Here is a 24,992-nt window from a genome sequence, read left to right on the forward strand (position 1 = left end):
GGGCGGCGGGGGCGGGGCGGCGGCGGCGGGGGGGCGGAGGCGGCGGGGGCGGGGGGGCGGCGGCGGCGGGGGGAGCGGCGGCGGGGGCGGCGGGGGCGGGGGCGGGGCGGCGGGGGGGCGGAGGCGGCGGGGGCGGGGGGGAGCGGGGGCGGGGCGGCGGGGGGGCGGAGGCGGCGGGGGGAGCGGAGGCAGCGCCCGCCCGCGCCGGCCTTTGTGTGGCGGCGGCGGCGGCGGCGCCTGGGCCCGCCCGCCCTCCGGGGCCCGGCTCCGCGCCGCCCTCCGCCCCGCCCGGCCTCCCGGCCTCCCGGCAACATGGCAACCCCGGCGGCGGTGAACCCTCCGGGTGAGTAGCGGCCGCGCCCGCCCGCAGCCCCGGCCGCAGCCTCAGCACCCGCACCGCGGCGGCCCCTCTCCCGCGCTCCCCCGGCCCGGCCCCGCATCGGAGGGCGGGCCCCGACCCCTGAGCTTCCGAGAACACCCGCCGTCGGCCTCCCGTCCCGCGCGGCTTCCCCTTCGGGTCGCGGCCCCCGCGGCATCGCCGGCAGCGGTCGGGGCGGCGGGAGGGCGCGGCGCGGGCGCCGGAAAAGTTTGGAGCCGGGATTCAACAGGGTGGCCGGGGTGGAACTCGCGGCCTCCCCCGCGCGGCGCGCCCCCTGTCCCCGCGCCGCCGCCCTGTGCCCTGAGCTCGAGTGGGCGCGGGCACTGAGCCCGCAGCGGCCGGCGGCCCGGAGCACCCCGCGCTGCCCGGCTCGCGCCCCCGCCTCCGGCCGGACCTGACCGCAGGGTGCGGTCCGCGACAACCGTGCGCGCCCAGGCCGATTTGGAACGCGTGGCTGGGTTACAAGTGGGCCTGTGTACCTGTTTGGGGACGGGAGCAGGGAAATTCTGTTGTAGGTGGGGGGAGTGCCCTGCCTGGTGAGGAGGACTCCCTGAGGGGTGCCCAGGAATGGGAAGGGGGGACACTCAGGCTGCCTGCTGTCAAGTCCTGGGTGCTGGGCCCTGAGTGCCGCCGGCCCGCCTTGGGGCTAGGTTCCCGAGGAGGGTGCAAGCTGCAGTCAGACGGAGGCCAATCCGCAGGGAATTCCCAGGAGGGAAAGGTCCGTGTGTTAGAGATGGGGGAGGGGTGGGGTGCCCAGTAAAGAAAAAAAAATGTGTCATCGGAGTTAGGAGTGAAGGATCCCTTCCATCGAAAGTGGCCAGGGAAAGCTTTTGGAGATCAGACATTACCCAGCCCACCTTGGTGGGGCTGGAGGGTTTGCATGCGCAGAGCCAGGGGCGGAGGGTACTTGCAGGTGGAGGGGACAGCTTGAGTGGCGGACTTACACTGGGTCGGTTTCAGTGAGTATGGGGGCATTGGGTTATAGGAGGGAGCAGGGGGATTTCAGCGACTTGTTTGGCTTTGAAGGACACTCTAAGGAGTCTGGACTCTCCCTCCCACATTAAGGAGTCCTCAGTGGTATCGAACGACGAAGTCACATGATTACGATGCTTCAGGAAGGTGGATTTGTCAGCCACGTCCAGATAACATAGGAAGGAGCAAGCCTGGAGGCAGGGAGGCTGGTTGAAATGAGGCCCGTGGTGGGGGGAGGGTGATGAGATGTCTCAGATCTGGCTCAGAACAGAGAGGAACTGCACCATTGGGCAGGTGGGGGCCTTGGAGTTGGCACAGCTCAGATGTGGGGTGAGGGTAAAGCGGGAGGCCATGGAGACACAGAGGTGGGGAGTCTGAGGCGTTCCAGGGAAGGAGGTTCCATAAGAGGCACAAGGAGGCTTGGCGATCAGATCAGGAGTTGGTGGTCCAGAACACCGAGCGGGAACGTGGCACGTGTGGACACAGCGGCTCCAGTTGGATGGCTCCTGGCGTCTGCAGTTTCAACCTGGTCAGCTGCTGAAAAATCAATAGCAAATTGATGGACTTAAATGTTATGACATTAAAAAAAAAGCAAAGGTGATTAAACGAGGATTGTTTAGTCCAATAGAGGTTTATATTGGAAAGAGGAATAAAATCAGAGAGGGTATTTACATAGTGTATACACACGCATATTCCCTTGTATCACCGTTGAAAACGGGTTTGTCCGCTGCATTGTTCCACCAGCTGCCTGCAGCATCCAGGACGGCTGCCGGGCTTGGCGGTGCGGAGCGCCCGCGTGCCCGCGCCTTGGCCGGTGGGAGACTCACATGGTGCAGGTGAGGGTTGTGCTATTATTTGGAAGCGCCCGGCCCGCTTGACAGACGGTGCTGTCTGCGTCTTCTCTCCGACGGCAGAGACGCCAGAGATCCTGAGCACAGAGAGGTCTTCTCAAGTGCAAAGTCTTTCCTCCTGGCCGGTCCCCCGTGATCACACTCAGATCTGTGGGGCATGCTGTTCTTGTCCCGTGGGAATATCTACCTTCTTTGGGAGAAGGGGTGTGGTTTGAAGGGCTACAGCAAAGGTGTGAGCCCGAGAGAGAGACTGAAGATGTGACTGGCAGTTGAGGCCACGCACCCAAGCCTGTTGCCCGGAGCCCACCGCTCGGGGGCGGGAGCCCCATACGCTTCTCTGAACACCTCCCCCTGCCCCTGCCTTACCCCCTCCCCAGACGTCGTTGCTTTGCAAAGAGTAAGAGCTTGGTAAACACAGCCAAAGGCACCAGGAGGCACTGAGATGGATTTGTGCTGCTGCTTCGTGCCCAGGGTCCAAAGGCCACAGCCTGTCACCTCTGCGCCCGTGCCCACTGGTTCCGTTTTCCCAGGTCCCGGCTGCCCGCCGCAGACCCCTCCGCCGTTAGTCGTCTCTGCGAGGCACGGTGAGGGCACTCTGGGGTCCAAGATGCTGGATGGAGCTGGAGTCTTCACATTCTCCGGGTGTTCAGGCGATAGGAGCCCCGTTTAAACCTCTGATGTGCCCTTTCCAGATCTCCTGTTTGGGTTTCAGGTCCGGATTCTAGAAACTACTCCGGGGGAGGCGTGCTCTCTGAGCAGAGAAAGGCTGGGCTCCCCCAGTTCTCCTGGCGTCTGCCCTCACGGTCTGGGTCTCCAGTGGTGCCTGACACCTCCCTACTGCCAGGCCCTACACGGGTTGCTGATTTTTCCCGTTCTCTCTGGCCGGGGACGACCTCTGTCCTCTAGACCAGGGGATGGAGTCCTAGAATCTTCTGTTGCCTGTGTGCATTGTTTCAGTTCCTTTTTGGGTGATATTTAAGTATTTCTGGTTTATATGTGATAGGGAAGGTTTGGATTCATTTTGCCCATGGAAGGTTATCTGTAACTGAAATGGTACAGGGTACAAAGGGGTTGCCCTTCCAATGCCTTCACGCCACCTTAATCTTTTGTAGCAGAAGCAGGAAGGTCTCAGGTACAGTCAGGCCAGAGATCATCAGGAATTAGGCGTCATCAGGACATTCCCTGCAAGGAGCGTTTGCGGAGGAATTAATAAGGCTTGCTTGCACATGGTAAAGGAATTTAAAGGTATGTTTTCAGAGACTTAGAATGTCCACTTTTTTCCTGAAATCAATTACTGGACTTCTTTTCCCTCCATGTTTCTGGTCTTTGGCATTTTAGTTTGGAATTGATTGTATGGTACGGGAAGGTCCTCTGGGCAAACAGCTGTAGACAGAGGGACATTTGGGTCAGTCCAACAGACACATTGAACACTTTTGACGTACCAAGCACTGCTCAGGGTTCAGGATAGTGTGAAGGTCAGGAAGGATGCTCTTGGACCTCAGGGAGTTCCGAGGCTAACAGGGGAGGCGTAAGGAGGCTAACTTCATGACAAACGGTAGCACGAAATGCACGCTGGACAGGTGTGCATGCATCACGCTGGGAACGCAGAGAAAGCCTTGTGGGGAGCTAGCTTCTGAAACCGGGCGTTTAGAAGAGAGAGATTTTGTGCTATGGAGAATGTAGGGTCCTTCCGGGCTGGGGTTATGTGGGCAGACTTGTGAAGGCACGGGGAGCCCTCCAGTGGCTGTCCTGTCAGTTCTCCGGGGGATCTGGACACCCAGATGGACGCCCAAGAATGCAGTAGACTCAGAGCCTCGGGGAGATGCCCGTGATGCTTGTCGGGCCAGGGGCACTGCCCCCCCAGGGCGGTGGAGCGCCCAACCGAGCGGACTGCGGAAGCCCGATTTCTTTACATACTGCATTTCATGGAACCCACAGCCCATCAGTTACAAGACACATAGCTGTTGTATCTACTCCTGAGGAAAAACTCTGGCACTTCAGCTCTGACATACTGTTTATTATACAATGTGCCTCCATTTCAGGGATGTTTTAAAAATGTGCATTTAGAATCAGTCAAGTACTGTGCATTAAGAAAAAAGTCCATTTTGCTGCTGGACCATCCACATGTAAAACCTATGGTCTTCTTTTTTAAAAAATTTATTTAAATTCAGTTAATTAACATATAGTGTTGGTGTGCTTTTCAGTAAAAAATCTTTGTAAAGTTTACCTTGTAGACATGTGCCACGAGCCCAGTGATGAATTGGTAGCCTTTTGGCTTCTGCCAAATGAGAGGAATGATGTCTGAAAATGAGGTTTATTATACCTCAGCCAGTATTTACTGAGCAACTATTATGTGCCCAGTACTGAGAGCTAGGCTCTGGGTGATCAGCAGTGAGGAACCAGGACAGCCGCGGCCGCTGAGCTGCTTGCAGCCCACGGACACACGCAGCCACAAGGAATCCCACAAATAGGTTAGTTACAAAATTGTTAATGGTGAAGAAATGAAGGAGGTTTGAGGTTTGCCTCTTGGAGGGGAAACCTTTTTTAAAATTCTTTATTAGCATTTGATTTTATTGCTTTCTTTTATAGATCGCTCCATAGAGAGCGAACTTGGTATCAATCACCTGATTTAGAATCAAAGCACACTGATATGATAGTTCCTACAAAAAAGTTAAAGGACATTTTATCCTAGGGTCCCTAGGCAGTCATGGTTTTTAAGAGGGGCTTATTCATCGAGGTGTCCTGATATTTGCTGCTTTTCTTGCACGAGCAGTTGCAGATGTTTACTTAACACAGAAGTCATTCCTGCTCCATATTCCGAGACATAGGTGAGACAAGGTGGACCTGGGGACCCGTGGGTCCTGGCCGAGGTGATAGATATCCTGATCGTTAATGTAGCAGGGGTTCTGTAAGGCAGCCCTTTATGGTCGAGGTACTGCACTCGCTGCTGCAGAGACAGGATGCATTCTAACGTGGATGTGCATACATTTGTAAAATAGGATAGATGTGAACGAAACAGAATAGACATGTAAGATGTAATGAAATGCTTTACGAGATTATACTTCAGGTTAAGATTAACTCTGTAAATTTTATTTCATCTTCTTTTTTTGTTGTTGAGTGTAGTTGACACACAACGTTACATTAGTTTTAGGCCTATAACATCGTGATTCCACGACACGATACATTGTGCGGGGCTCATCCCAAGTGTAGCTATCACCTCTCCCCACACAGCGCTGTTAGGATCCCGTTGACTATATTCTCAGTGCTGTACCTTTTATTCCCGTGACTTACTCATCCCATACCTGGAATCCTGGACCTCCCACTCCCCTTCACTCATTTTGCCCATCCCCCAGTTCCCCTCCCCTCTGGCAACCATCAGTTTGTTCTCTGTGTTTATGAGTTTTTGTTTGTTTATTGTTTTGTTTTTTAGCTTCCACCTATAAGTGAAATCATATGGTATTTGTCTTTCTCTGTCTGACTTAGTTCACTTAGCATAATACTCTCTAGCCCCATCCATGTCCTTGCAAATGGCAAGATTTCATTCTTTTTGATGGCTGAGTCATATTCCATTGTATATGTATGTATATACCACGTCTTTATCCATTCATCTATTGGTGACACTTGGGTTGCTTCCATGTCTTGGCTATTACAAATCATGCTGCAGTAAACACAGGGTTACATGTATTCTTTTGAATTCATTTTTGTTTTCTTTGGGTAAATACCCAGCAGTGGAATTACTGGATCATAGGGTAGCTCTATATTTAACTTTTTTGAGGAACCTCCATACTGTTTTCCAGAGTGGCCGCACCAGCTTGCATTCCCACCAACAGTGCATGAGGGCTCCTCTTTGTCCACATCCTCCCAACACCTGTTGTTTCTGGTGGTGTTGATTTTAGCCATTCTGACCGGTGTGAGGTGGTATCTCACTGTGGTTTTGATTTGTATTTCCCTAAAGATTAGTGATGTTGAGCATCTTTTCAGGTGTCAGTTGGCCATCTGGATGTCTTCTTTGGAGAGGTGTCTATTCAGGTCCTCTGCCCGTTTTTTAATCAGATTATTTGTTTTTTGGTGTTGAGTTGTGTATGTTCTCTATATATTTTATTTTTATTTTTTTTATTTTTTTTAAAGATTTTATTTATTTATTTGACAGAGAGAGACCAGCGAGAGAGGGAACACAAGCAGGGGGAGGGGGAGAGGGAGAAGCAGGCTTCCTGCTGAGCAGGGAGCCCGATGCGGGGCTCGATCCCAGGACCCTGGGATCATGACCTGAGCCAAAGGCAGACGCTTAACGACTGAGCCACCCAGGCACCCCATTAATATCTAATATTTTAGATATTAATGCCTTATCAGATATGTCATTTGCAGATATCTTCTCCCATTCAGTAGGTTGCCTTTTTGTTTTGTTGACTGTTTCCTTCTCTGTGCAGAATCATTTTATCTTGATGAAGTCCCACTATTTCATTTTTGCTTTTGTTTCCCCTGCCTGAGGAGATGTAGCTAGAAAAATGTTGCAATGGCCAATGTCCAAGATGACTGCCTACTTTTCCTTTTAGGAGTTTTATGGCTTCAGGTCTCACATTGAGGTCTTTCATCCCTTTTGAGTTTAGTTTTGTGCACAGTGTAAGAGTGGTCCCGTTTCATTCTTCCGCACGTGGCTGTCCAGTTCTCCCAACGCCATTTGTTGAAGAGACTGTCTTCTATATTCTTGCCTTGAGGAGGCAACCTGTAAGTTGAGATCTGAGGAATGAAGACAAACATGGGCAAGGAGGTGCATTCTGGACAAAGGGAAGAGCCTCTGCAAAGGCCCTGAGGTCGGAAGGGCTGGTCTGCTTTGAGGAACCAGAACAGGCCGGAGTGGCCTGAGGCCCGTGAGCGAGGGTGAAGTGGTGTGGGGTGCTGGAGGCGTGGGTGGAGGCCGGCTCACGGAAGGCTGTGGAGCTTGAGTTAGGGCTTCAGACTTTATTCTCGGCGCAGTAGAAGGCCGCCGCGGGGTCTTGAGCCAGGGAGAGACGTGCTCCGCCCTGCACTTCACCGTGCTGTTCCCAGCTGCTGTGTGGAGAGCAGATTGGAAGGCAGGAGGAGAGGCAAGACTCCAGCTGGAGGTTGCTGACGTGGGCCCGGCCGGCAGAGATGGAGAGAAGTAGGAGGAGGTGAGATAGACTTTGGGGCCAGGACTCCACGCCGAACAGCGCCAGGGGCACCGGGCACGTCCTTGTCCGTCGTGCAGTGGGGCCGGGCTCCTCCTGCGTGGCCACCTGCAGCAGTTCTCTCTTTTTGGGCCGAACTGTCAGGACTATGTGGCGAGGGGTGGGAGAGGGTGAGAGGGAGGAGGAGTGGAGGAGGCCCCCCGCCGTCCGAGCTGACGCCTGGGTGGTGGGAGGTGACAGGAAGGTGGGAGGCGCATGGGGCCGGAGGCGTGCTTGAGGCTTCAGCATTGGACACTTGGGTTGGCGTGCCCCCGGGGCACGGGGCTGGCACTGTCGGGGAGCTAGTGGCCACCTGGCCCCAGGGACCTGGGCTGCAGAAGTGAGTACATGGGGAGGGACGTCAGCTAGCCTTTCTCCAGCTCCTCTGAGCGTTTTCCTTGGGGAGGATGAGATCCCAGAGGGCACAACAGGCGGGCTAAAGCACCTCAGTCCCCAGGCAGCGCCCCTACTTACCGCTTTATTGTGGGTCTCACCTGCCTAGGGACATCCTTTCTGCATCTCTTCCTCCCGTGCTCAGGTCATGTTTGTGCGGGTCTGTAATGGCAGGAGCGTGCGCTGGCGTGGTCCGGCGACAGACAGCTGTGTGGGGACGGGTGGGGCTTTCAGACAGAGGCTGGCGGGAGCGGTCAGTGCGCGGGGCAGGCTGGTGGACGCAGACACCACACAGAACTTCCTGTGGGGTGAATACCAACTGTCTCCCGCTTCTGGCCCAGCCCCTGCATTGGAGGGCTTTTGCTGACCCCGAGTTCACCTGTCTCTCCTGCCCCATGCCCACCCACTGCCCACACCGAAGTGTTTCCCTGTCCAGCGCCTGTTTCTCCTGGTCCCAGCTTGGCTTCTTACTCAGCTGGGGGGGTGCGGGGATGGGGGGACCTCTCCTGATGCCTCGATCCAGGTAAAGCGTGCCTGCGCTGCGCTCTGCCAGGGCCCTGTGGGTCTACTTCGCATTTGGAGTGCTTCCCCTCACCGGGAATGAAATGGTAAATAGTGTAGTCATTGGTTGGTGCCTGGGTCGCTTGCTGGCCTGGAGGCCCTACGAGGGCAGGGAATGCCTTCCTCATGGTGCAGCCCCAGCGCCTGTCATATTGCGTCCTGTGCAGTGGGCATCTGGTAAGGTGGATGCGTGGATGCCTGGGCGCATGGGTGTATAGGTGTATGGGCGCCTGGGTGCCTGGGTGCCTGGGCACCTGGGTGCGTGGGCGCATGGATGCGCGGTGCCTGGGTGTATGGATGCATGGATGCATGGATGTATGGATGCGTGGGTGTGTGGATGCGTGGGTGTGTGGATGCGTGGGTGTATAGATGCGTGGATGCGTGGGTGTGTGGATGCGTGGGTGTGTGGATGCGTGGGTGTATAGATGCGTGGATGCGTGGGTGTATGGATGCGTGGGTGCGTGGGTGCGTGGGTGTGTGGGTGCGTGGATGCGTGGGTGTGTGGATGCGTGGGTGCGTGGGTGTATGGATGCGTGGATGTGTGGTTGTATGGATGCGTGGGTGTATGGATGCGTGGGTGCATGGATGCGTGGGTGCGTGGATGCGTGGGTGTGTGGATGCGTGGGTGCGTGGATGCGTGGATGCGTGGGTGTATGGATGCGTGGATGTGTGGTTGTATGGATGCGTGGGTGTATGGATGCGTGGGTGTGTGGGTGCGTGGGTGTATAGATGCATGGATGCATGGATGCGTGGGTGTATGGATGCATGGGTGTATGGATGCGTGGATGCGTGGGTGTATGGATGCGTGGGTGCGTGGATGCCAGGGAGTTGTGTTATAGCTTTGTATGCGGCTGCCTATACATGCTTGTCTTAAGAAAGCAAGGCCATGGACAGTGTATTTGCAGGCCTCTGAAACAGTAGGCTAGAGCTGTCTAATTTAGATTCTGGTCTTTATTTGTGGGAACTGATTTTGATCTGTAAATCCTATCAGGGTAGTCCCTACCCAAACCAGTTCCTCCAGACTTTATCTCGTTATAAAGGAACCTTGGAGATGCACAAATCTTATCCTCCTCCCCAGAAGGAGGGGAGGTCAGACGGGCCGTAACCTGGTGACCTGCCGGTAGTAGTGGAAGGCCCGGCCCCACCAGGTCCCTTATTAGAGTCCCTCTGGGGTCCTCCCAGAAGGGGTCCTCCGCTCCCTGCCTTCTGTTCTGTGTGCGGAACCGTGGATGTGGCTGGCTGGTTACCGGCAGCTGCAGATAAGGTCGACTCCGGACTGGCTTTAGATTCAGTGCCCGGAGGGGGGTGGCAGCGTCGTTTCTGTTCAAAGGACGCACCCACCGCCCTCTGAGCGGATGCTGCCGGCAGTTGTAGCAGCTGGAGGCCGGGCCCTTTGCAGATAAGGAGCCTCGTGCTTTCCAGCCTGCGCCAGGTCGACCATTTTCCAGGCAAATCCACAAACAAGCAAAAATGTGCACGAGCAGGTGGCTCCCACTTTCGTACTCGGTACAGAAGCAGGGGGCATGGTTGTGCTGGGAGAGTGGCCAGGCAGAGCCCGGGGGTCCCCTACCCCTGCTGACGGGTCCCCGGCTGCCGTCCTCATTACCTTCCCCTCCCCCGAGTGGAACAATGAAGATACATGTTGATTGTAAACAAAAAAAAAAGTCGGAAAATGTACAAAAGCAGGAAGGCAGTTCCATCGCCCACTGTGAACGTTTTTGTATGTGTTACGACAGACGTCACACGTTCCCCCGAAATACTAGACGCGCGTATGGACGTTGTGGACGTTGTTGTGTTCTCTGTCCTCCTGTCGTTCGCGGCAGGGATGCCGAGTCTTGGGTTTTAGCGCCCTGCCCTCGTCTGCTCACTCAGTCTCTTTGGTTGAGGCGAGCTTGGTGCACTTTTCCATTTGTCAGGATTCCACACAACAGGGTCGTGGCCGTCCCCGTAGACAAACGTGTCATGACATGATTCCTTGTTTCCCGTACGTTCACTTCCTGCAAGGAGAATTGAGCAGTCAAATGGGCTTATATGTTTTTATTTCCTACTGGTTTCCCAGAGGTAAAACCAGGGGCTCGGCCTGGGCCTGACACCTGCCTGGGGTCCCCGCTGTGTAAGTGGCGGAGCAGGACGTGGGCCCCTTGCCACGTCACCTCTCCCATGTGGCCTTCTCCACGTGGAAGGGACCGGTGACTGTCCTAGAAGCCTTCGATCGCGGCTACCTATCCACACATTCCCCTGGACTGAAGGACACCTTTCCAACCAGACCACCCGGCTGCCCGGTGCCCGGGGCTGAGCGAGCTTGGGGAAAGATGGGGGGCTGTTGTCCCTTTGCCTGCGTCCGTGGCTTAGTTGGTGGCTGTTATGCCCGCTTCAAAGGCAGGGTCAGGAGGTGTTAGTGACTGAGGGTAAGCGAAGCGTGTGTTTGATTTGGTGACTCCTGCACTGGGCACCTCCCTACCCGGTCCCAGGTGACGCAAGAAAGGCTTGGTGTAGGACAGCCGGGGAGCACCCCCAGGAGAGCACCAGGGGAGTTGTGCGGAAACCCAGCTCCGCGGGTGGATCCCGGGCCTCCCGAGAGCAGATGGGCCAAGGCCTTGCTGCCGAGTGAGGAGCCGGAGAGTAGGGTCCTCTGTGCACCAGACACCCCCTGGGGCCCTGCAGTGACCCTCTCTGGCCACCAGAGGCCCGTAGCCTGTTGCGTGGGGCCTCTTCCTGCCCGTTTTTTGCTGGTCCCACCAAACTGGCCTCACACCAGTTAAGGAAAAAGCCACTGAAGTTGGTAAGTGACTGAAGGGAGGCCAGGAGAGCGGCGTGGCTGCCCTTTACAACATCAGCTAATGAGCCGAGCTCCAGACTTCGAGGCACCACAAGGCCTGAAGTTAATTTATGCCCCCATTGTTTTAAATTCATGGCTATATGCACATGATATTCTTTTTCTTATCTTGGAGGGGCCTGTGACGGAGCTGTGTGGCAGAGCCCCCCCCCGGGAAGTCTGGCACTGGGGGGACAGAGGTGTGTCCACACGGCGTGTAGCTGCGGGGGGGGGGGTCATTGGCGATGTCTGCAGGGCTTCCTGGTTGTCACAACCCTGGGGTGGGTGGGCCGGCGGGGTGGGGGTGGCATCGGGGAGGTGGGGGCCGGGATGCTGCCGAACCTCCTGCAGTCATGGGGCATCACCCCCCCTCAACAAAGACTTCTCCAGCCCCAGATACCACTAGTGCCCAGGTCGAGAAGCCCGGGCCCGTGGGGACGGGGCTGTTTGTCACTTCTGGGCCGTGGCAACTGGACGGAGCCCAGAAGGTCCGTGGGGCATGTGGGCAGAGAGGTAAGGGTCCGGCCCTCACGACCACCACCCAGTGTAAGAAAACCCGGTGGCTGTAAGAACAAGATGATCCCCCTCGGATCATCATGATACCCATGAAGGAAGTTAATTTAAATGTGAAATAACGGAACTGCAAGAATTTTTTTTTTATTATTTTTAGAACAGCATTGATGTTTTTATCCCATCAGCAGTTTGAAATGAGGCGTAGTCTGGAATCATTTGCCGTAATTTGATATGCTTGATGGATTCCAAGTCCCCCAAAGAATAAAATGAATGAATGTGATCAAGGATCACAGCTGTGTTCTCTCCTTTTGAAAGCATTTCACACCAGAAAACTTCCAGTTCGGCTCAGGCAGCCTTCCCCGAGCACCCCCGCCTCCCCGCACAAAGGGTGCTGTGCTCCGTGCTGGGGGGATAGAAGGATCTGAGAAAACAGGTTGGCTGCATGTTGCCCAGCGGCCTCTAGAACGGCCCCTACAACAGGCAGAGTTGGGACAGTCTTAGGCAAGTGACCGACAGCACGCTGGGGGGCAGAGGGCACGTGGACCCCTGCCGGCTCCTCTGATGGGCGGAGGGAGGATGCTGAAGGGGTGGGCTTGGGGCATGCAGCTCCGTATAGGACAGGAGCCTGGGCCTTTCCCTAACATCAGCCTCCAGCTGCCTGCCCGGCATATCTGTCCGGGTGTCCCCGAGACTCTGCCAGCCCAGGTCCTCGGCCGCAGTGAATCTCCATTCGCTGGCCAGAGGCAGACCCTAATTATTTTAATTGCTTATCCACCTAATTAAACAAATATTAATTTGAATGCCAACCGTGTGCTCACAGTGGTGTGCAAAGCCAGGCGCGGTTTCCGCTTTCACGGAGCTCACTGTGTGGTTGGAGAGTCAGCCCTTTATGAAATAATCACATGCATGAGGCTGTCGGTAAAATAAGTAATAGGAAAGAAAGGAGTCTTTGTTTCCAGCTGCAATAGGCAGCTTCCGAAGTGTTGTGAGCAGGGTGTGATGTGACCGGAGGAAGGTTCTGGAAAGATCTCTCCGGCTCCGGGGTCTGCCGGCCCGGTGAAGGACACCTGCTGCAGGGCCGAGTGGGCAGTCGAGGTGGGGGCCGTGGACATGGGGAGAGACGGGGGTGTGTAAGCGGTGAAACCAGCTGGGCCAGGTGATGGGCTGGACGTAGCTGATGCGGGGGCAGGAGCGTCCGGGTTCCTGCATCGGGCCCTGCGTGGGTTAGGGCGCCATGTCCCCAGGCAGCGGACACGGATGAGGTCTGGGAATTTGGGGGGGGGGGTTTGGTGGAGGTGGCGGGGGGGGGCACGTTTGCTCTGGGACATGCTGAGCTCAAGACACCCAGGTGACGCGGGGATTTGCCAGAAACCTCTGAGTTTTAATTTCCTTTCCAGTTGGGACTTTTTTGTTTTTTTAAACCGCAGTGTCCCCAGTACCTTGCACGAGGCATGCACATAATTGGTGCTTAATACATATTTACTGAGTGAATGACCAAATCGGTCCCTCTGTCTCCCAGATGACAAACCAGTGAAGAGTTACGTCATCACCTGAGACCTGCAGAGCGTGACATTCCTCAGGGAATGCACAGCTGCCTTCATGTTCTTGGAGAGACCAAAAGCAACCTTATCTTGACAATAGCCAGACCTCCAAGGTCCCTAGACCCTGCTTTCAGCATACAGAAATTCCTTAGAAACTTACATTATCTCTTCCTGCCCCCTCCCTCCACAAACCTGAAAGTATAGCATGAGTCACGCCTCACAATCCCAGGGCAGCTCGCCCTGCCCCTGGGTCCTGTCCCCGTGCTTTAATAGAAGCACCCTTTTTGCACCGAAGCCGTCTCAAGAATTCTTTCTTGACCGTGGCGCTCGGCGATCCCCCATCACTAGGAATAAGGACATTCTCTCACATAACAACAGTTTGTGACCCAAATCAGGAAATTAGCATTAATATGACAGTTGGGACCACAGACCTTACTCATATTTTCAACGGAGTGTTCTTCAGAGTCAGAAACATTGTTTTCCTGGCCCTAGGTTTAATCCAGGATTACAAATTGTATTCAGTTGTGGTGTCTCTCTTTTTAGTATCGTGTTTTGACTGAAGTATAATTAACACACAACGTTAAATTAGTGCTGGGGCACACTCTAGCCTTCAACAGGTCTGCACATGACTCGCATTCATCTCTGTAAGAGGGGTCACCGCACGTCATTACGGTATTATTGACCATATTCCCTGTGCTGTACTTCGCATCTCTGTGACTTACTTATTTTATAACTGGACGTTTGTACCTCTTCATCCCCTTTGGTTCATATCATCCCCTGCCCCCAACCACCAGTTTGTTCTCTGTATTTAAGAGTCTGGTTTTTGTTGTTGTTGTTGTTTATTCATTTGTCTTATTTCTTATATTCCACACGAGTGAGATCGTACGGCGTTTGTCTGTCTCTGTCGGACTTATTTCACTTGCCCTCATACCCTCGGTCCATCGATGTGATGCCCTTTTACTCCCCCTCAATTCTGGAATAATTGCTCGGAGGCTTTTTTTGGTCTTGTTCTGTTTTTTGTGTTTCTTTGGTGGCCTTCACATTGTGGCCAAGCACAGGTCAGTCATTTTCTAAAGTGTCTCTTCATTTGGTTTTGTGTGATTTTGCCTCAGGGTTACGTGGGGGGTGTGCTTTTTAAATTTTTTATCAAAACGCCACCAAAATGACATTGTGTCCCAAGACTGCTTTTAGCAGTTGTCACTCAAAAAGGGGTCTCTGAGTGGATGAATCAGGGTCCCGGGCAGACAAGGCTGAGGAGGGGATGAGCGGTTTCAGACGCCCCTCCTAGCACGCTTGCTAAGCCTCATCTTTGGGTTCTGCACACCATTCCTGGGCGGCTCCAGGCACTCCTCGGGGAGGAGAGGTCCCAGGGGAGTTTTAAAAAAGACTGGAAGGCTAATACTTTCCTAAACTAAATACCAACTCCATTTGACAAATAAAAATAATTATAATCTAACTATGTAAGGATTATCATATCTCTGATAAAGTCAATAGGGATTTGAAGTGTTTAATTACCAACTTTCCCGACACACAAATTGAAAAGCTTTTCAGGTAGGTTGCTCATGTGGAATGCCTGAAACACACGCAATTAACAACCAGATCTTCTTTCAGGCAGTAATTAGCATGTGATTTGTCCTGTTCTCTGTTGCTGGGGCATATCCAGGCTTCCATGTGTATTTTCATTTACGTTAAGGAAGTTAATTTGCGCTTTCTATGTTCCACTTAAAAACAAGTTGGTATTTTACTGTGACTTTGTAAAGAAAGACCTAGTGACTTAAAAACCGGAATAATTTTGGGTGGAATTTGCCTGCAGAAACTTTCCAAAGTCTGAGAATCCCTCCCTCATCCTTCTCCCTCTTCTTCCTCCTACTCCCCTCCTCCCTTCTTCCAAGTGCCCCTCCCCACCTCCTCCTCTCTCGACAGAGACCCAAGAGCTAATCAGGGCGGAAATGTTGGGACCACCCCAGTAATTACTGGTGGCCGCCTCGCTGGGCAGGTGTGTAAGAACTCAGACCCATCTGCTCTGTGCGTGGGGGGTGATGTGAACGCCGTCTGCTAGGAGGCAGTGCAGACGAGGGCCTCTGTTTACCCATCTGTAAAATGGGGTGGCTCCTTTATTGGGTGCAGTGGGGTCTGTTCTGAGTGCCCCAGGTTCGGGGTGAGCAAGATACCCCCTTGTGCTGGAAGCAGGCCTGGGGGACCCGGCCCGCGGCTCATGGCGCTGCCGCTCCCGACATGGGAAATGGGGCACCTCATTGGTTTGTGGGAAGGACTAGAGGGTTGTATGTCACGGTGTTTGGGGCAGTGCCGTTTCTCACTGTTAGTGCTTCTCTCGGCGCCGCGGTGACGTGGAGTGTGACAAGGGCTCTGCGGGGAAGCAGGAAGAACTCGGGGAGCACATGAGCCGGTGTGCTTACCGAAGAAGGGGGCTCTCATGAAACAGGAAGCTCCCCCTCCCTTGGCACTCTGGGGCTGTGGGGGCTGTCGTGTGCACGAAGCCCCTCCTCCTCGTCTCGTTGCTGGGAGCGCGGGCCCTGGAGGGGGGCTGTCACCCCAGCACATTGTCCCTCCCAGCCCCTCCCAGGCTCCGGGCACACCAGGGTGGGGCCTGGTCACTCGAGAGGGCGCCCAGACTCTGTGCCTGGAACTTGCCTCTGCAGACGGTGGCTCGGTGCCCCTGTCTCCTTCCACCTGTTTAACTGGCCCCACTGGGGCTCACGCTGAGTCCCGGGACAAAGGAGAAGTTAGGACCTGTGCCTTTTTGTCTTCATCCGTTCAGCGGCTGTCACCTGTCCGCCCGGTCTCAACCACGGGGCTGAGGTGCTGGGAGCGCAGTGGTAGAAAGGACGACAGGGTCTGTGCCTTCGTGCGCGTTCGTCCGGTCTGCTGGAGGGCAGCTTCTGCCCCAGGTCATGGGCTAAAGGTGCAGGCGTGGGAACTCTCCCTTGCCGCTGCCGGTCCGTTAGGCTGTCCCCCACTAGGTGGCGAAGTCACACAGGTCCTGCTGTGCCTTCGCTCGCGTGCGCATCACCAGCGCGGGCAGCCTGGGTGGCTGCCGCTCTGCCCGTCCCAGACGCTCTGTCGGTAGGTAGGGACTGAGGGGTGACGCCTGCGTTTCGACCGGTCCCCGGGTGCTGCTGGCTCCGGGCTCCTGGACCACCCTGCGGTGCCCAGGGGCAGCCAAACCAGTAGCGGGCGCGCTGCTGACCCACCCACCTGGCCCTGGATCCATGGACTGGTTGGCTCTTCCCGGTGGTTGGGGCTCAGCAGCCCCATTCACAGCTGGTGAGTGGCGAAGCTGCTCTCGTGCCCAGCGCGCCCTCTTCCCACTGGCACCCCGGCTGTGCTGGGTGGCCCCGGCAGGAAAGCGGTGGGTGAACGAGGTGACGGACGGGGCTGAGTGGGGGGACAGCCGTGTTCCTGTCCCGCTGCTGCCTGCTCTGCGCTCTCGGGCACCCCGCTTTTTCTCTTGGGGTTTTTTCTCATCTATAAAATGAACGGCTGGTCCTTGGTGTGGGGATTCGTTTCATTTACTGTTCTGAGTATTCAACCTAGACTCTCTGACTTTCAGGGCTGAATACTTTTTAAAAAAAATAAATTTGTTCTCTCCCTCCTCTCTCTCTAGAAATTCTGTTAGTTGGATGTTGACTTCTTGGGACGGTCCTCCATCTCTTCTCCCACGCCCCAGCTCCTTGATCACTTCGGGGAGATGTAAATTTCTTTAGAAAATAGACCTCTCGTTTCCTTCCCCAGAGAAAATGCCAGTTTGTTGGCCTCGGGGATTGGACTGTCCCCACTGTCGTCGACAGGGTGTCGGGATGAGGACAGAGATGGGACAGGAGTTCAGTGCATCATCTTCAGCTGGAAAATGGTGGCTTTTCAAAGAAGCATGTAGGTTAATTTTTTTCTTTTAAAATAAAAAGATTCTCTAATTGAGTAGAACAACAGCTCTCAAACTGTACCATCATATCCTACTACTTACAACTTGAAAACAGTGACTGAAAGGTTTGAAAATAAAAGGATTGGCTGTGGTCTGTCAGGCTCATGCAGAGACAAAGGTCTCTTTGACAAATGGTCACAATTTTAAAATCAGTAGAAAGGGAATTGATGTCAAAACATCTAATGGTACAGAGAAGGCCATTTTTAGCCTATAATTTACTGATTTCGAACCTTAACGCAAGAAACGATACTCTATAGCTGATACGAGTTTCTCGTGATACTTGAGCGCAAGCCCCATCTTGCTGCATTATTTTTTCTCATCAAATTAAATCTGCTTCCTCCCTTCCAGCTTGGCTGTTAGAACCTCCCATCTCCTTTTTCCTGGGGAAGATGCACCTTTTCCCTGGGGTCGTTTATGACCCTCTGGGCCTTCCCTAGCTCAGGGGAGCTGGAAGGGGGGCCTCAGATGTTGAGTCGATCGTGGATCCTCGTGAGATACTCCTTCCCCGGGTGCTCAGGAGCCACGTGAAGGCAGCCAGCTGTCGTTAAATCCAAGTGGGCTGTCAGGAAATTATAGCATTTTCTGGGAAACAAAATTAGGAGATCAGTGGATGGATTTAATAGCTACTAAACACAGATGAATGGAGAATTAATGAATTAGAAAGTGGAATGGAAGAAATTGCAGGGCATTTAGCACAGAGACAGAGTTAGGACACACGGGCGGGTGGCCACGAGACAGGCGAGGTCTCCTGCTTCCATGTGCACCGTGGGGCTCCGGTCAGAGACGGCAGGGAGGCCATGGCCGGCCGGCCTTCAGGAGAGGAAGCTGGTCATTTTCCAGAATGAATGAGCGACTCTGTGCCGCAGAGTCAGGAGCTACAGCGGATTCCAAGCAAGATAAATCAGAAGAAATGCAAACCTAAACCAAGTGTAGTGAAAACAGACCACAGCAGAGAGACAGGACCAAGGAGTGCAGGGACTCGACGTGACTCCGAGTAGCTCCCGACAGGAGCGCCGTCCCGGGAGCCCTTGACTTGCTCAGGGCTGGCAGGCTTCTGTTCCCGTGGCCCCTAAGTGGCCCTGTGCACGTGAGTCCTGATGGGCATGTTTCTTTCCCTCCTGCCTCAGTGAAGATGGGCATTTCAGTGGCATTTCTATGGGATGCCCTGCGGGGTCGTGGGCCCTATTTCAGGTCCCCAGGTGTATCCACGAGGCTCAAGTGAATTAAGTAGTTCTCAGAACGAGACATTGAGGAGAGAAGAGAGTGCCGCGTGTCCGTGCTCGGATACAGGATAAGAGGTGGACATGTGCACACGTGCTGCTGGCTGTCTTGTGGCCAGGGAGGAGATGGTTGAGGTCTCTGCCGCTTCTTTACATAGCTGTGGGTCACTGGGAGCAGCCACACCTCGGTCCGCCCGTCCCCGCACTTTCCACTTTGAGTGTAGCCGGAGGAGCGGAGTCAGCTTTAGGGTGTCATCTTCGTAGGCTGGAAGGCAGCCTCAGCTGCCACCGGAGTTCAGTCTCTCTTGACCTTCTGTCCATCCCAGCAAAGCCCAACTTCTCGATGGCCCCTTTCCCCAAGGCCACTCTGTGGGAGCGGACAGGGCGAAGGGAAGCGAGGGTGTGGTTGAGGCAGGGTCGTGGTCACTGGTCATGTGGCTGTTCTCCCTTGGGGTCCATGAAGAGGAAAGAGCGCTTCCCTGCTCTTGACCAGGTTAAATTATCTCGTTGAGAGGAACACATGGGAACGCATTCCCACACGGGAGTCATTCCTTTTGACTAGGTGCCGTTGACCAATGGTGTTAGTCAACCTGGGCTGCCATCACAAAGTGCTGTAGACCCGGTGGCTTCAGTGACAGACGTTCGTTTTCTCAGTTTGGAGTCTGGGAAGTGCAAGATCGAGGGCAGGCTGATCCGGTTCCTGAGGAGAGCCCCCCTCTTGGCGTGCGACGGCCACCTTCGAGCCGTGTCCGCACAGGTGGGGAGGGGGGCAGGCTCTCTGTTGTTGCCCCTTCTTGTAAGGACACTAATCCCAGCAGGAGGCCTCCCCCTCAAGACCTCATCTAGACCTAGTCACCTCCCGGGGGCCCCACCTCCACGTGCGGTCATGTTAGGAGTTAGGGAATTAGGGCCTCGACCTGTGAATTGGAATGGGGTGGGACACAATTCAATTTATAGCACCAGCACAAAATCAGTTTTGTTGGGTGTTACTGTTGTGACCAGCGTTTGGGGCCCTAAGGTTGTAAACCCGAGTGGAAAAGGCGAGAAGAAAGCGACATCAGGGAGGGGAGTCTGCAGGGATGGCCGACTGGTGGGGTCGGGACCCAGCCACGGGGGCTCATTCTGCTAAGACATGGGCAATGTGCCTTGTGTCCCTCGGCTGCGTGTCTTCTACAACACATTTTAAAATTATGTTTTGGTTCACAGCTCAGATTGATCTGTATCGGACCGTCTCGCTCAGTTTTGAGCTTGAGGCCCGTGCTGGGAATAGTACCCGATACAAGACAGGTGCCCGGAAGTCGTCGTGGAAGGCCGGCCGCGAGTGCTGAGCCTCCGATGGACGAGAAGCAAGCTTCTGCTGATGGAGCGACTGGGAGTCGGCTCACGACATGGTCGGGGCAGGAGAAACAGTGAGCTGGGCTTCACTGTAGGGACCGAGAGTAACTGTGAAACTCTAGCACGTGATGCCAAGTAGTGGGAAGTCGTGGAGTCATGCGTCTTCGGAAGGTCTGGGTCATTGTCAGGAGTCCCCCTGATAACGCCCCAGCCTCTTAGTCACCAGGGCTTGCTTGGTGCACTCTTGGACACGCACGCAACTTACAAGGCACTTTTTTTACATTTAGACAGTGTCAGCTCTTGGAAAGTTCTCTGCCACGCTTCAGAATCTTCCTCCCCGACAGTTCCCTTTGTTCTTGAATCTGACCTCTGGGGGATCACGGTCTGTGTGTAGCTTCTTTTCTGCCTGCCTGTTGGCCCCCAGCCCTGCCTCCCGCTGTCATCTCTCGGGCTCCTGTTAGGGCCCCCCACACCCAGCAGCCCGCCCTGACAATGTGGGTGCCATCTCTGCTGTCTGCCCCGTGGCCCCGTAGGCCTAGTGCCACTGCTCTTTGCACAATAGTCTGTACTTGGTGACCACGTGCAACATTCATCTTGGGCCAGAGGGCGAGGATGGGTGCCCCTCTCCAGCCCCGCGCGAGGCAGTGCTGGGGATTCACGTACCCCGACCGCGTGTGCACGTAGACCCACAGTGTTCTAGGGAGGTCACTGAGCGGTGTCACCGTCCGTACTCCTGTGCGCATTGCCATCTGACCCGCTAACAGTTTCTGGGACATGATCTCATGAGGCACGAGGATGTGGGATGCATGGTTTACAGATGGACGGAGTCAGATTGTGACTCACCCGGTTTCCCAGGTGAGCTGGGAGGTTCTCCTGCGTCCCAGCCGCGGTCCCGTGTTCAACCCGATGCTGTAACCGTGCAGGAATTGTCTTGTTGGCTGAAGTGCCCTCGATCGATCAGTGTTAACACTGGGACTCCAGGAGGACCGGGGTCCCACAGAGGAGGAGCCTGCCTGTGGGCCTCGTGTCCCCCCCACCCCCGACACGTGCACGTACACAGCAGACGTTTTCAATTTAATAGGAGAGAGCTCTGTTCTCTTCTGGAAGAGGAAGGCAAAGGATCCTGAAGGAAGCCGAGAACTACTGTTGATCACAAGCCAACATCCCTTTACAGACGAGTCCAGCTCTCTCCGTGTCCCCGGTTTGTAGCCACGCGGGGTCTTCAGAGCCACCCAACAATGTTTCCGCGTGGAATGACCTGAATCCTCGGGATTTATTTGTCACAATCTTTAGGCCAGGAAGTGGATTGGAAAAGGTGTAGGATTTACTTTCATACGGTGAACGTCCCTGGGAGATGACTTCTTCTTGGAGTGCACGTCCTGCATTCTAGGTTTCTTTCTGGGTAGAAAGCAGGGGAAGTTGGCAGGACTGGTAACCACCTGCTCAGAACGAAGGGCGTGTGGCCTGACACGGCTCCGTTGACATTCGTGACGAGCCTCTGCCCACCCTTGCTCCTCGCCCCCGGGGTCCTGACCAGCCCTCCGGTGTGGGAGCAGAGATTCCCCTGCGCCCCCGACAGCACGTCCTTACTCTCCCGGTCCCTCCGCCCTGGTAGTCACACCCACAGGACATCACTCTGAGAAGTAGCCACAGGGCCACCTGTGGAGCGATGTCCTGTTCTTGCCCCCGCCCCGCCAGCCATCATCTGGGTCTTTCCTTCTTTTGGCCCTTCGGGGCTCCTCCCCCAGACGAAAGCCACCGTCCCAGGGACCACAGGGCTTCCTAGGCCTTCTGCCTTGATGCCACCACCGTAAATGGCTTTCCCAGGTGCCCGCTGACGTGAGTGGGATGGGCCCCGTGGCTTCCCCGCTCCCCAGGCCCAGCCAGCCCCTCTGGTACCCGCCCCCCCGCCCCCGGCGTGGCTGGCCACTCTCTTCAGGACTCCCAATCTAAGCAGCCCCGCAGGAAACTGCAAAGATCAACTGTGGGTCGTGTGTCTGATCCAAACGGACTGTCCGGTCCGTGGCAGAGCTGCCGAGGGAGGGCCCTTCCTCTCCTGGGTTGTGTTCCCTCTCGGGATATCCCAGAGCCAGTCTGCAAGGACGACAGTCCCAGGGGAGACGGAGCCCAGAGGGACTGCAGGTGCGGGCGGACCAGCCCCAGGCTGCCGTGTGAGTAGCTTCTGCCTCTGTCCTGGCATCTTATCCTCTTTCCTTATGTCCCTCAAGGGCTGGGATCCGCCTGGTCCTTCGAGGGTCTTGGTTGTGACCTTGAGGCTTTCCTCTGCTCTTTTGCTTTAGTGACACAGAGAAATAACCAGAGTTGGGAATGTGGGAATGGAGGGCCAGAAGCCCCCATCTCCCCATGCCCAACCCCAGAGAAGGCAGTCAGGCAGCCTGCCCAGGCCCACGGTGGCCGCTACCAGCAAGGAGGGGACTGCTCCTCTTCCTTCCTCAGTTCCGCCATGATCCGTCTACACCTGCCCCTGCTGAGCCCTGTTCTGGGTGGTGCATGCACACTGATGAATCACACAACCTCCCTCCCCAGACTGTCCCGGGGGTTTGCCCACCAGCTTCATGCCCTTCCCCAGAATCCAATGTTCTCATCCTCCTACGGGGCGTTGGGCATCCGTCGAGGGAACCAATACGAGGATTTTTCTGTAGAAAAACAAGCCAGTCTCCTGCCACCAAAACCCCACGCCCAGATTGTCCGTGCCGGCTCAGCAGCCTTGGGCGTTGTGATGAGCAGGCCCTCTGTCTTCTCTGCACGGTCTTCTTCTGAGGCTTGTCTCTGCTCCGCGCAGGTGGGGGCCTGGGAACGCTGGGACGGTGGCTGGCCGGATGCAGTATTCGTGGCCTGGCTTGGGCCCGGGTCTGGTCACCTCGGGGCCAGCACCAGGGGCAGGCTGCCCTCTTCCCGCAGGGATCCCCGTGCTCTTTCCCCAGCAGCTGCGAGCCGCCGTTTGGGTCCCTGCCCCTGAGCTCGCCCTGGCCTGTGACGCCAGATGACCTGAGCCTCCCCCCAGAGCCCGGGGACAGTGCGTACTGGGGGGTGGTGGGGACACACGGGGCAGCTGGGACAGCGCCTCCGGCGGCAGGCCCCCCCCAACCCAGTATTGGGTCCTCCTATGTCCGCCCTCTGTGCTTCTTCTCTGGGGCTGGGGGGCTCCTGGCGAGCAGACTCCCAGGTCTTGTCGCAGGGCCCGTCTGTGCCTCCTGTCCAGCCTCCTCGCTGTGCCCCTGCTCTTCCTTCTGTGGGTCCACGCAGCCTTCGGGCATTTGCCTCTGCTCCCGTCCGCGCGGCAGCCGGTCACTCCCACTGGCCATGGCCACTCCCGCTGACCACGCCGTCTCTGCCTCGGTGCCCGGGGCAGGCTTTGCATCTCCGGGGCTCCCTCCGAGATCACCTGGCAGCGGGGCCGTCTCTCCCCCTGTGCTGGGCGTGCTTGGGTGGCCCTCGGGGGCTGGAGGCCCAGCCGTGGGGGCTGCTCTCCGAAGGGACCGGCCGCCTTGGGATCTGCGCCCGGGGCCTCTGCCTCCCGGACAGACTCTGGCACGGCAGCCTCGGTGGCCCCTTCAGATGGCCCAGGGGACGGACCACAAATCCGGGGAGGGTCTGGCTCGGTGCAGAACCAGGCCGCGCTCTCCTGGGAGCTCAGCCTCCAAGAATGGGGTTTTTCCTCGATAGGTGAAAATGCAGCGTGGGTTTCCCCCACGGCTCTGCTCCTGCAGGGCTCGGGCTGGGTGACATAGTCCTACCGCACCTGCCGCTCACCTGCAGCTCGGCCCGTGGGAGGGCGGTGCCTTGTCCAGCGGTGGTCGCTGCTCTGAGCTCAGCCCCCCGGCGTCTTCTTGGGCCAGACACCCGGGCTCACTGGCTGAGGCCAGAGGTTGGCAAATTATGTCTGATCGGCCACATCTGGCCCGCCTCCTCTTTTTCTGTGTCCCACAAGCTAAGAAATAGTTTCACATTTTGTAAATGATTGGTGGGGGAGGGCATAAAGGAATGATATCTCATGATGTGAAAATTATATGAAATTCCAATTTCTATGTTCATAGACTGGCGCACAGCCAAACCCACTCATATACACAGCTTCCGTGGCTGCTTCTGTACAAGAGCCCCGTGAGTGAGTAGTTGCCACGGAGGTCCTGTGGCCTCTGAGGCCTAAACAGCCACTCCCGGGCCCTCCCAGGAAGCGTGCGGATGCTCCAGACCGAGGGGGCCGGAGCCTGTGGGACACTGAACGACGATCCCGTGAGCTCTGGGAGCCCTGCTCCTCCATAACCAGAGGGCGAGTCCTGTGACCCCCGAGGGCCTCTGCAGGCCGGGCTTTCCAGGGGCGTCTCTCCTCCAGGAGCCCGCCCACTGCTGTCGTCGAGTACTGGGCCCCAGGCAGAGGTCGGGCCGTCGGGGACAAAGCCCATTGGGTGTGTAGCACCAAAGAGCACGAGAACAGAAGAGAGTCCAGTGCCTTGCACGCAGGCATTTTTACTATTTTGTGTATTTTACAGTTAGAGAGTAATTCGCAGTTTAAAATTGAACGTAAAATCTATTTGTCAAATGATGGATGAATACGTTCATCAAGAAATATATTCAACGAGAAAACCACTTTGTTTCCTAGATGGCTTCGGAGAGGATGTTTTATCTACGGAAGGATAGTGATTTCCTTAATTGGTTTGTTGTGTAAACAGGGGGTGTGTTCACATTTATTTTTTCCCCTTTTCAAGGAAGGCATTTTTATGGAAAGAATTGCATTTCAAGAATGGGAAGGGACAAACCCGGGGCGGAGGGGCCTCGGAGAGAGCTGGGTCGAGGGTGTGTGTTGTGTTCCCGCGTGCTTCTGCGTCTGGGAGAGGCCGAGCGTTGGTGGGCACCAGAGATGTCCCGGGGGCTGCTCGGGGAGCAGGAGCGAGGGATGGAGGGAGGGATCTGGGGAAAACCGAGGGCGGGGAGGGTGGGGCAGGAGTGCAGCTGAGGCCTGTAGGGAAGCAGGTGGGATCCGGGAGGGACGCGATGGAGGAACGGAGTGGCAGGAGTAGGATAGGAGTTAGGGGATGAAGCCAGGAGCTGGGGTGAAGAAGGGTAAAACGTATCACCTTCATGAAGGTGTTTCATGAATTTTCCGTGAGTCTTGAGTGCAAGGTGTGTGTGGCGGGGGTCGGGGGTCAGGTGGAAGGTGGGTCAGCCCAAGGGCACCTTCTCCCTTGTTCTTCCCAAGGCCTGGCCCCGTGAGGCAGGGGGTGAGCCCCCGGGACCACTGGGTCTGGGCCCCTGTCCGTGCTCATC

The 24,992-nt window shown here is 55.8% G+C and overlaps 1 protein-coding gene across 2 annotated transcripts in view; it reads left to right on the forward strand.

The window, feature by feature from the left end:
• Positions 1–206: 206 nt before the first annotated feature.
• The window catches only part of ARNT2 (aryl hydrocarbon receptor nuclear translocator 2), a 160,677-nt gene continuing 135,891 nt past the window's right edge, over positions 207–24,992 (forward strand). For both annotated transcript variants that reach the window (XM_036079157.2, XM_078078806.1), the window contains exon 1: positions 207–343. In XM_036079157.2, the coding sequence (XP_035935050.1) occupies positions 313–343 (31 nt within the window). In that variant the 5' untranslated portion in view covers positions 207–312. The remainder of the gene's footprint in view (positions 344–24,992) is intronic.

Source organism: Halichoerus grypus, chromosome 8 (assembly GCF_964656455.1).
Source record: "Halichoerus grypus chromosome 8, mHalGry1.hap1.1, whole genome shotgun sequence".
Taxonomy (NCBI): domain Eukaryota; kingdom Metazoa; phylum Chordata; class Mammalia; order Carnivora; family Phocidae; genus Halichoerus; species Halichoerus grypus.